Source organism: Gobio gobio, assembly GCF_949357685.1.
Source record: "Gobio gobio genome assembly, chromosome: 23".
Taxonomy (NCBI): Eukaryota; Metazoa; Chordata; class Actinopteri; order Cypriniformes; family Gobionidae; genus Gobio; species Gobio gobio.
The window spans coordinates 2875421-2887920 of record NC_137119.1 but is presented as its reverse complement, the minus strand read 5'-3'; the positions used below and the strand labels follow the sequence as shown (position 1 = coordinate 2887920).

Below are 12500 nucleotides of genomic sequence, written 5' to 3'. Positions count from 1 at the left end.
AAGTGTTCAGTGTGTTTAAGCAGGTTGATGTTCAGAGTGTTTTCAGTGTGTTGCAGTGCAGTTGCTAGGGTGTTGTAGAATGTTGCCATGACATTGCTATGCAGTTGCTAAGGTGAAACACTTATTGTGCTCCCTGTTGCAAAATAACATTTGTACATTGTTTGGTTAATGGGATATACACATTCATGTTATCTAATTGACATGCAGTTGCTATGGTGTTCTGATTGTTTTTAGCATGTTGCTGAGCAGTTAGTGTGAAACATGACTTTCCCTGTTGAAATTAAAAGTTTGCATTATTTAGGACTCATGACATGACAGCTGCGTAAGGCATTATTATGTAACCTGGCTCTGTGTTCTCCATACCAAACATATGGTTTGAGCTAGACTTCCAGACACTGCTTCTCCTCTACAGTCAGGTAAATTACAGACGTCTGTCACTAACATCATACAGATCGCGAGTAACATGCGTGTATTAACCACATCCAGCTGCTGTGAGACTGCAGAGTTCAGATGGTCTCCACAGCGTTTGATGATCTGTCAAAAGCCTCCTGCCCTCCTGCCAAGTGGGCCAATGAAATGCAAACGCTGGGTTTAAAAGGGTAAATCGCTAATGCCGTAATTGTGAGATTTGATGTTCCTAAAATCTCGCCATGTTACCACACATTAGCATGTGAACATGTATGTAGCCAATGTGTGTTTCTTCAGCTGTGGCATGGGTGATATTAAAGAGGACCTTTTACAAAGTCTTAATGTGTTTCTGGCTCTACTAGAGCAGGTTTTCCTGCTTAAATGTTGATTATTTCCTCATATTCTCCATTGTTGCAGCTCCTCTCTTCCCAGTCTGTAAGCTGTGCAGTTGCTAGAGTGAAGATGGTTACCAGGGTGTTGCTATGCAGTTGTTAAGGTATTCAGTGTGTTTAAGCATGTTGTTGTGTAGTTTCTAGAGTGTTGAAGATGGTTACCAGGGTGTTGCTATACAGTTGCTAAGGTGTTCAGTGTGTTTAAGCATGTTGTTGTGCAGTTGCTAGAGTGTTGAAGATGGTTACCAGGGTGTTGCTATACAGTTGCTAAGGTGTTCAGTGTGTTTAAGCAGGTTGTTGTGCAGTTTCTAGAGTGTTGAAGATGGTTGCCAGGGTGTTGCTATACAGTTGCTAAGGTGTTCAGTGTGTTTAAGCAGGTTGTTGTGCAGTTTCTAGAGTGTTGAAGATGGTTACCAGGGTGTTGCTATACAGTTGCTAAGGTGTTCAGTGTGTTTAAGCAGGTTGTTGTGCAGTTTCTAGAGTGTTGAAGATGGTTACCAGGGTGTTGCTATACAGTTGCTAAGGTGTTCAGTGTGTTTAAGCATGTTGTTGTGCAGTTGCTAGAGTGTAAGTGGTTGCCAGGGTGTTGCTATGCAGTTGCTAAAGTGTTCAGTGTGTTTGAGCAGATTTGTTTTTAGTTGCTAGAGTGTAGATGGTTACCAGGGTGTTGCTATGCAGTTGCTAAAGCATTCAGTGTGTTTAAGCATGTTGTTGTGTAGTTGCTAGAGTGTAGATGGTTACCAGGGTGTTGCTATGCAGTTGCTAAAGTGTTCAGTGTGATTAAGCATGTTGTTGTGCAGTTGCTAGAGTGTAGATGGTTAGCAAGGTGTTGCAATGCAGATGCTAAGGTGGTTATCAGGGTGTTGCTATGCAGTTGCTAAAGTGTTCAGTGTGTTTGAGCAGATTTGTTTTTAGTTGCTAGAGTGTAGATGGTTACCAGGGTGTTGCTATGCAGTTGCTAAAGCATTCAGTGTGTTTAAGCATGTTGTTGTGTAGTTGCTAGAGTGTAGATGGTTACCAGGGTGTTGCTATGCAGTTGCTAAAGTGTTCAGTGTGTTTAAGCATGTTGTTGTGCAGTTGCTAGAGTGTAGATGGTTACCAAGGTGTTGCAATGCAGATGCTAAGGTGGTTACCAGGGTGTTGCTATGCAGTTGCTAAAGTGTTCAGTGTGTTTGAGCAGATTTGTTTTTAGTTGCTAGAGTGTAGATGGTTACCAGGGTGTTGCTATGCAGTTGCTAAAGCATTCAGTGTGTTTAAGCATGTTGTTGTGTAGTTGCTAGAGTGTAGATGGTTACCAGGGTGTTGCTATGCAGTTGCTAAAGTGTTCAGTGTGTTTAAGCATGTTGTTGTGCAGTTGCTAGAGTGTAGATGGTTACCAGGGTGTTGCAATGCAGATGCTAAGGTGGTTACCAGGGTGTCGCTATGAAGTTGCTAAAGTGTTCAGGTGTTTAAGCATGTTGTTGTGCAGTTGCTAGAGTGTAGATGGTTACCAGCGTGTTGCTATGCAGTTGCTAAGGTGTTCAGAGTGTTTAAGCATGTTGTTGTGCAGTTGCTAGAGTGCTGAAGATGGTTACCAGGGTGCTGCTATGCAGATGCTAAGGTGTTCAGTGTGTTTAAGCATGTTGTTGTGCAGTTGCTAAAGTGTAGATGGTTACCAGGGTGTTGCTATGCAGTTGCTAAGGTGTTCAGAGTGTTTGAGCATGTTGTTGTGCAATTGCAAGAGTGTTGAGGATGGTTACCAGGGTGTTGCTATGCAGTTGCTAAGGTGTTCAGTTTGTTTGAGCATGTTGTTGTGCAGTTGCTAGAGTGTTGCATATGATTACCAGGGTGTTGCTATGCAGATGCTAAGGTGTTCAGAGTGTTTGAGCATGTTTTTGTGCAGAAACGCTTTGTGTAGTTCCTGTCTCTATGAAGCCCCTCCTTCAGAAAAGCACACTGTGCTCTGATTGGTCGGCTGGAGCAGTGTGTTGTGATTGGTGTTTGGAAAATGTCCCGCCCCTCACCTTAACCGGCAGTTGCAACACACGACTAATGGTGCGTTCACACCGGACGCGATTCGCGCGAGTGATTTACATGTTAAGTCAATGCAGAGACGCGAAATGGCATTCTGCGGCGCGATTCGCGCGAATGAGGCGGCGAGATTCGCGCGATTCGCGCGATTGAGGCGGCGAGAAGGACGCGACTTGAGCGTTTTGAACGCGCGATTCGCGCGAATCGCGTGAATCGCGCGAAACGCTCAAGTTGAAAAATCTGAACTTTGGCGGATATTTCGCGCCGCGTTAACCAATCAGGAGCTTGCTCTAGTAGTGACAACAATGAAGAGAAAATCTGTATATTGATATCTGGTTCAGACAATATGATTATCACTGTGATAACATTAAATTACATGAAACACAACCCAGTCTCTTTTTGTTAAATGCAAGTTTATGTATGATCAATAATACAAAAGTATCAGTAATGTATAACAAGCTATACATGAAACAAAGCAACAATGCAGTCAAACATTCAAAGTCAGTGCTAGTAGGCTAACGTTACAACTGCAACGTACAGTTATAGCCTAAAAATATAAAGTAATGAAACTTATCTTTGCCCTCAGCCTAAACGATTTGCCAGGGAACAAATTATAGATCCATGAGACCAAAGATCGGCCGTTACAAGACGAATTATAGCTCGAGACACACCACAGAGACATCAGAGCCAGCGGCAGACGGCAGAAGGACTGGCCGAGGAAAGGTTGCCCTCGCCGGCTTTCACGTGCGCTGAGCGCGCTGTCCGCTGGAGCTCACAGCTCCGACAACGGCAGATAAAATGTTCAAATAGGCACTGTTTATGTAAATAAACCACAGATTTGAGCTTTAAACAACTACATTATCGACTGAAAAAGTCTTAAAACTACGTTTTGTCACACATTAACAGTAGATATGAACAAAAAAAAAGACATGTAAACACAGCCCATGTCAGCCATTTCTCAACGAGACGAGCTGCTGGCGGAAGCCCCGCCCATGACGCGAATTCGCATCTGTTGTGCAGTGAATGTCACACGCGATTCGCGCGAGTAAACTCAAAATGTACACGCGTCCACCTTCGCGCGATTAGCGCGAATTATTCGCGCGAATCGCGTCCGGTGTGAACGCCACATAAGTAACTCAACCAGGCCCCGCCCCTTTAGTGAATTATTTAACCCTCTGGGGTACTTCGATTCAAAAATGTTTTAAAAATCGTAGCTTCATCGGAAAGGTCCGAAACTTGGTGAATTTATTGGTACTTGGTATATGAACACCCAAAAAAATCGGGGACAAGATTTGAAAAGTCTAAGAAAAAATAGGTCGTAAAAAAAATAGTCACACTCAGGACCTTCGGGTCAAAAATGACCCCCATAGGAAATGAATGGGAAATGGGCAAAAATATGAAAATACAGAGTTTTTTTGTGCATACAATCTACAAATCAGCCAGGATGCAGAAAAAAGGACGCAACAGTGAAGGAGTGAATTTCTAAAACATCAAGAGTGCAAAACAGACAAAAAAAACTCACACACACACACAAAAACACAATTAGCTTTTGGAATGGCACGTGTAAATTTGTGTGCGTGTGTGTTTTTGTGTGTATAAGTGTGTGTGTGTGTGTGTGTGTGTGTGTGTGTGTGTGTGTGTGTGTGTGTGTGTGTGTGTGTGTGTGTGTGTGTGTGTGTGTGTGTGTGTGTGTGTGTGTGTGTGTGTGTGTGTGTGTGTGTGTGTGTGTGTGTGTGTGTGTGAGTTTTTTTGTCTGTCTAAACAGCTTTAATAAAAAATGTAAAAAAAATGTATATATATATATATATATATATATATATATATATATATATATATATATATATATATATATATATATATATATATATATATATAAATAAATGTTTTATTATATTCAATGGGAAAAAATGGGTCATAATTATTGCATAAATATTAATTATAAATCATAAAATTATCTCAAAACACCAAAAAAGAAAAGAAAAAATATTATTGAACAAAAATATATTTCATTGATTTTACTCAAATCTTTTTTATCTTAATCCCGCCCACCGGGTCATTTTTGACCCTGTGACCCATAAATGAAGAACCCCAGAGGGTTAAATGAGCAATATCTGCTCATGAGTGATATTATTTACCTTGATTTGTCTCAAGCGTGATCTTGTTAAACAAGTACACTAGCTTTAGCACAAGTAGCACAAATAAACATTGGCAGCATTTTAATGTGACCTTTCTACAATGAAAAGAAAAAGGAATCTCAACCCCTGGGAAATAGAGGTAAAGAAACACCCTGATGCGTGACAGACGGTAACTGAACACACGTTTGTTTGCAGGCCATCCTGGTGTGGAGAACGGCGGCCAGAGTCTGCTCCATGCTAACTGACGCCCTTTAGCCCGAGTCTGACTAGCGTTCTTCAGTCACCTGCTCCAGACTCCCACTGCTCATCCGGAGCCAGAGGATGCAGGAGGCCCAAGCACAGACATAATGTGCATGCAAACAAACACGATTACAAAGATGAAAAAGAGAAGAGGGACTTGATGCCTCCCACAATGTCCTAATGACTAAATCTGTCATTCAAGTCAAATTTAGGCTGGTGCCACAGTCCAGTGACAGTCTAAGGGTTTCATTGATTCATTTGCTTAAAGGAACACGCGCCTATTTCTGAAAATAGGCTCATTTTCCAGCTCCCCTAGAGTTAAACAGTTGAGTTTTACCGTTTTTGAATCCATTCAGCCGATCTCTGGGTCTGCCGGTAGCACTTTTAGCATAGCTTAGCATAGATCATTGAATCTGATTAGACCGTTAGCATCTCGCTCAAAAATGACCAAAGAGTTTCCATATTTCTCCTATTTAAAACTTGACTCTTCTGTAGTTACATTGAGTACTAAGACAGACGGAAAATGAGAAGTTGTGATTTTCTAGGCCGCTATTTCAGGAACTATACTCTCATTCCTGCGTAATAATGTAAAGAAGTGCACTTAATTCTATTGAGTGTGCATCTGTAGTGTACTTTAAAAAACTGTATTTGCAGATGATATAATATTAATTAAATAAAAGTGCTTTAGTGCACTTAAAGAGAGACACTTTCATGTGTTTCTTAACACACTTTCATTAAAAGTGCACGATGTAATAATGTCAAAATAAAAGTTTTTATTGTGTTTTACTTATTTTGATGTGTACATACTAAAGCACATGTTAAGTACATGATTATACTTTAATGCAGTGTGTTATTCGATCTTACATTTAAACTTAATATTTCATTTTAAATGTACTAAATTGCAACTTCATTATTATATATTTGTAATTAAAAATTATGTTAAATACATGACATGAAGTTTCAATAGAAAAACATACATTAAAGTATATTTTAGTTTACAGTAAATGCTTGTCAGAACATTTTAACCATATTTTAAAGACAATAGAAGTAATTATGACATTTAAAAAAAATAAAAAATTATGTTAAATGGGTCAAAAAAGCCTTATAAAGTTCAATGAATTCCATAAAATAATTAAAATAAAGTAAATCAAATCAAATCAAATAAATAATAAAAAATAATCATAGATAAATAAAATAAAATAAATAATAAATAAATAAATAAATACAAATAAATAAATAAACAAAGAGATTTTTTTTTAATTAAATAAAACAAAATTAAAATAATAAAAGAAAAGAAATAAAAGAAAAGAGAAGAAAATAAAAATAAATAAAAATAAAATACATCAATATAAAATAATAATAAAATTTAAATTTAATTAAATTAATGAAAGAAAAGAAAAAAGTATTATAAAGTTCAATTCATTTCATAAAATGAATACAATTTTATCAAATTAAAGAAAATTTAAATAATTAAAGAAAATACAATAAATAAAAGAAAATACAAAAGAAAAGAAAAATAATAAAAAAGAAAAGAAAAAAGAAAAGAATAATAAAATAAAAATAAAATACATAAATATAAAATAAAATAAAATAAAAAATCAATTTAAAAAAGTATGTTAAAGTTCACTTCTTTAACTTTAGTAAAGTTAGGTATAAAACTAATCTAAACGCATCTTCACTGATAGCAGTCGTTCTGGAGCTCTAAACCCTTAAAGAGCTATTTTGGCATTGATAAAGTGCACATTAAAGTTCATATTTCAACAAATACTGTGGTTGGATGACAATGCAAAAATATTGTTTTTCTGCTTTTATGAACAATACGATCCAGTATATCTTTCATTATTCTGTCAAATGATATGTGAGGGCGAACAGACGGACATGCTTCATCTTTTTTTCCTTTTGTTATTCAATATTCATATTATTCAGTTTTTTAAGTACAGTTGGACCATCATCATCCGTCCAGGCCGGTCATAAAATCAAGCCGTTCAAAGCCTCCAAAGAAAACATCACACACTCCGCAGAGCGAACAACACACTTCCTGCTGCCAGCTTTCACACACATCACACACACACACACACACACACACACACACAGCGCTCAGTGTGTCATCTGAAGAAAACAACATCTCTTACCTTTCCAAACCCAACTGCCGTAAGGATCTCTCCCATGATGAACCTGCGGAAACAACACAAGAGGTGAAGTGATAATCATCAGTAATGAAGATAAATCAGCTTTGATCACAGGAATAAATGACACTTATATATTCACACAGAGAACAGATGATCTACACCGGAGGAATACACTGCAAAACTATTTTTTGTCTTGTTTTCAGTCCAAATATCTAAACAAATCTTACATTAAGAAGCATTTACTAGACAAGCAAAAGTTTTTGTCTTGTTTTGGGGGAAAATAACTCAAAATTAAGGGAGTTTTTGCTTAAAATAAGCAGAATGATCTGCCAATGGGGTAAGAAAAATAATCTTGTTTTCTGTTTGAATTAAGATTATTTTGCTTATTTTAAGCAAAAACTCCCTTAATTTTGAGTTATTTTCCCCCAAAACAAGACAAAAACTTTTGCTTGTCTAGTAAATGCTTCTTACTGTAAGATTTTTTTGATATTTGGACTGAAAACAAGACCAAAATACTAAGTAAGAAAAGCATTTTTTACAGTGTACTGGAGTTATGATCAGATAAACGCAGCCTTTATTAAGTAATACGTATTAAAAAAGTATACAGGGACAGATGTGGTACCAGCTGTGCACATGCTCCTCACACCTCACACACATCTGCACAGATCCCAGCCAGATGCTGTTCAACACACACAGCGCAGCCGCAAACACACACAGATCCGCTCGCTTCACACAGGAATCGTGCAAGATTTGACAAATTAATGTAATTATGCTGCGGATTGCTTGCCAACTCATTGGCAAACCAGGAATAAGAACAAAATGATTGCATGCTATAAACAACCAAAACACTCGTATATCATCTGAAATATAATTGGAACACAACTTGATTTGGTATTAAAGGGTACATATTATGCATGTTTGAACACAGATAACAGCCTATAATAGTAAAAATCCACCCAATACCCCATCAATCATTATCAATCTCTCATATTTCCTCGACTCCTGCGTAAGAGTAGGGAAGCCCCGCCCATGCCTGTTGATGATTGGCTCCTGTAGCATAGACACGCCCCTGAGTGAGAAGCACAGAGACGCCATTTCTGTTTCCTCGCTGCCAAGTCTGAGGAATTCCCTTCGCCGTGAGTTTGATTGACAGGCGATCTGACCAATCACATCGGCGAATCTGCCATTTTGTCCGACAAAGCAGTCGGAGAGTTAGTAGATTAACATCGATGGACTTGAACTTGGAGAAACGGTGTGTACTGACGTCTTTCCGCGGTTGAAACAACATTTCTTTTAGTGTTCATTCATGTTTATATCATGCTTATCAATGAACTAGAAAGAGAGACGATCGGTTCACGAGCCGCTTTAACTGAGGCGCTACAGCGATCATCACACATTAAAGAGACACAAAACGCTATTTATTGTTTACATTTCTTTAAAATATGACCATTTCAAAGTTGAGACGTTTAATTTCAAAAGTAACTCACTCTCCTGTCTGTCGGCATGTTGACAGTGTCCTCTTTGCTCCACGATGTGTTTTCTCTACGTGAGAACGTGTGTGTGTGTGGTGTGAGAGCGACATGGCTTGTCGGACATAGCAACTAAAAGGGGGCGGGGCTTTGCGAACGGTCAATTGGGCTACTTCATCACTGTTGCCGCGGGCTGTTTTTCATGTCCACGGGTTGAAGCGACCCCAATTATGTGATATTTAGCCCAGGGAAAGCAAATTTTAGCAGGCAACCCTACCAAAAAAAGCACATATTTTACCCCCAAACACGATTTTTACCACAGCGAAACACGATTGGGCTTTTTTTGGGCTAGTTTTGAATAGCAATTGACCTATCGGTAAACCCCGCCCCCCTTAGTTACTGTTGCTAACTCGGACAAACAAACGGAGTTGCTATATCTTACAATGCACAGCTGTCAGTGTGAAAACCTTATCCTGAGATGTTTTTGGACACAGATTGTAGCGTATATCCCGTCTGAATGATGGACAAACTTAACTGATGGTTTATCAAGTTTATTATGTCCTTTTTCACTCAAAAAAAATCATCGTAAGCTGAACAAACAAAGCATAAGAAGTGCGCATTAACGTCTCATTCACAAACTCTCTCTCTCCGTTGCATTACCATTAACACACACAGCAAATTACACAAAAACACTCATACAACAGTAAACAAACATATACACAGACCGTATGCCTTTTCGAGGGTGCAGTTAATAACTGGCAAACTTTGTATCTGCAAAACAACTCCGATAAACTGCGTGCGAGCTCTTCCTTTCACTAGCCGGAGACTATAATACCCATCACAATAGGAGATAATGTAGACCTTAAACATATCTAAAAGTAAATTAATTTACATATAACCAGTTTAATATGGAGAGGCACTGAAATGTAGACCTTCGTGTTTTTGACCTACAGTGTACATGACGTGAGAACAGTTATTTCGGTTTGTATGTTAGCAGGGACTTTAATCGTAACTTAACGAGAGTTTGACAAACAGAAAATCCTCTCAGGATCCCTGGAGTCAGTGTTACAGTACCTCAGGCATCAAACCGATGAGAGCTTCGAATTTTCCAATGTTTCTCTATGGCGCTGAAACCTAAAGATGTCCGAGTTCCGGTCCCAGCGCAACTGATACTCACCTGCTATTGGCTCATCTGCGTATGAGGGGAGGGGCTTACCGATAGGTCAATTGGGCGGGTTTTATTTCGAAAACCTGGCAACCCTGGCTGTATCAGCGCTTGAGTATTACAATGTGTGCGCCAAAACCATTACTAACTGTTGATGAACCAGCGAACACACGAGTCTCATAGATATTATATATTTGTGCAAATAATTTTACGCATGACTGCTTCACCACCGAGGGTCAGTAACGCTGGACTAGAGAAGAAGTAGTTTCTGAAGGACGGGTCAATACCAACACTTCGACTCTACATATCAGAACAAGTGAGGATGGCACTTCTTATTCTGTGAATGTTTGCTAATGTCCTTTCTAAATTAGCTGAACGCTGTACGGCTAATATGGCTAGCGTTAGCATCATCTCTGAATGTATTCACAGAGACTCACTCAAAAAAAAAAAAGGTTCTATATTGCACCAAAAATGGTTCTTGGCTCGTAATCATAGGGGAACCTTTTTTAGTGCTATATAGCACCAATTTTGGTGCGTCAGTGGTTCTTCAGCGGTTCTTCAGAGGTTCTTCAGTGGTTCTTCAGAGGTTCTTCACCGGTTCTTTGACTAAGGTGCTATATAGCACCTCTGAAGAACCGCTGAAGAACCACTGAAGCACCAAAATTGGTGCTATATAGCACTAAAAAAGGTTCCCCTATGATTACAAGCCTTTTTTTTTAGAGTGTAGAGCTGTGGTGTTAGTTTGATCCTGAACACACTCGCCGTCTGTAATTCATAAACACACACTTATTACGCTTTACATGACGGCACATGCCGTGGAGCATAAGTCAGCGTAACTCCACAACAACTAGCGTCACATAAATGATCCACTAAGCATTCAGTGTAAAGTGTGGAGCTCTTCCTGTGTGTGTGGAGCTGAACATGTGATCTGGTGTGTGTGGAGTTGAACATGTGATCTGGTGTGTGTGGAGTTGAACATGTGATCTGGTGTGTGTGGAGTTGAACATGTGATGTGGTGTGTGTGGAGTTGAACATGTGATCTGGTGTGTGTGGAGTTGAACATGTGATCTGGTGTGTGGGGAGTTGAACATGTGATCTGGTGTGTGGGGAGTTGAACATGTGATCTGGTGTGTGTGGAGTTGATCATGTGATCTGGTGTGTGTGGAGTTGAACATGTGATCTGGTGTGTGTGGAGTTGAACATGTGATCTGGTGTGTGTGGAGTTGAACATGTGATCTGGTGTGTGTGGAGTTGAACATGTGATCTGGTGTGTGTGGAGTTGAACATGTGATCTGGTGTGTGTGGAGTTGAACATGTGATCTGGTGTGTGTGGAGTTGAACATGTGATCTGGTGTGTGTGGAGTTGAACATGTGATCTGGTGTGTGTGGAGTTGAACATGTGATCTGGTGTGTGTGGAGTTGATCATGTGATCTGGTGTGTGTGGAGTTGAACATGTGATCTGGTGTGTGTGGAGTTGAACATGTGATCTGGTGTGTGTGGAGTTGAACATGTGATCTGGTGTGTGGGGAGTTGAACATGTGATCTGGTGTGTGGGGAGTTGAACATGTGATCTGGTGTGTGGGGAGTTGAACATGTGATGTGGTGTGTGTGGAGTTGAACATGTGATCTGGTGTGTGTGGAGTTGAACATGTGATCTGGTGTGTGTGGAGTTGATCATGTGATCTGGTGTGTGGGGAGTTGAACATGTGATCTGGTGTGTGTGGAGTTGAACATGTGATCTGGTGTGTGTGGAGTTGATCATGTGATCTGGTGTGTGTGGAGTTGAACATGTGATCTGGTGTGTGTGGAGTTGAACATGTGATCTGGTGTGTGTGGAGTTGAACATGTGATCTGGTGTGTGTGGAGCTGAACATGTGATCTGGTGTGTGTGGAGTTGAACATGTGATCTGGTGTGTGTGGAGTTGAACATGTGATCTGGTGTGTGTGGAGTTGATCATGTGATCTGGTGTGTGTGGAGCTGAACATGTGATCTGGTGTGTGTGGAGTTGAACATGTGATCTGGTGTGTGTGGAGTTGAACATGTGATCTGGTGTGTGTGGAGTTGAACATGTGATCTGGTGTGTGTGGAGTTGATCATGTGATCTGGTGTGTGTGGAGCTGAACATGTGATCTGGTGTGTGTGGAGTTGAACATGTGATCTGGTGTGTGTGTGGAGTTGAACATGTGATCTGGTGTGTGTGGAGTTGAACATGTGATCTGGTGTGTGGGGAGTTGAACATGTGATCTGGGGCACGTTCAACGCTCAAACCGGTGCGCAACGTTTTGCTACGGTTTCCGGTTGAACGTCATGTTTCCTGGAAACGGTGCGCACCGGTGTGCAACGGGTTTGAGATGCGTTTTTTCTCGTTTGGTGGGTGTGTCAAATATGTCAGTCCAATCAGCAGCAACATGTATATAAACCACGCGGTATTAAAGAGACAGCTCACACAATGGGTCCAAGTGAAGATGTTTACAAATGTGTCCGCTGCAGCTCAGTATACACAACAATTGAAGATATTAGAAGACATGATTGTCGTAAGAGTTTATATAT

At 39.9% G+C, this 12500-nt stretch overlaps 2 protein-coding genes across 4 annotated transcripts in view; both read right to left on the bottom strand.

The window, feature by feature from the left end:
- The window catches only part of impa2 (inositol monophosphatase 2), a 246568-nt gene that overhangs the window by 96206 nt on the left and 137862 nt on the right, over window positions 1-12500 (bottom strand). The gene's annotated exons all lie outside the window — the stretch shown is intronic.
- Window positions 1-12500, bottom strand: part of piezo2a (piezo-type mechanosensitive ion channel component 2a) — a 333058-nt gene that overhangs the window by 205866 nt on the left and 114692 nt on the right. For all 3 annotated transcript variants that reach the window (XM_079805932.1, XM_079805930.1, XM_079805931.1), the window contains one exon: window positions 7318-7360. In XM_079805932.1, the coding sequence (XP_079662058.1) occupies window positions 7318-7360 (43 nt within the window). The remainder of the gene's footprint in view (window positions 1-7317; window positions 7361-12500) is intronic.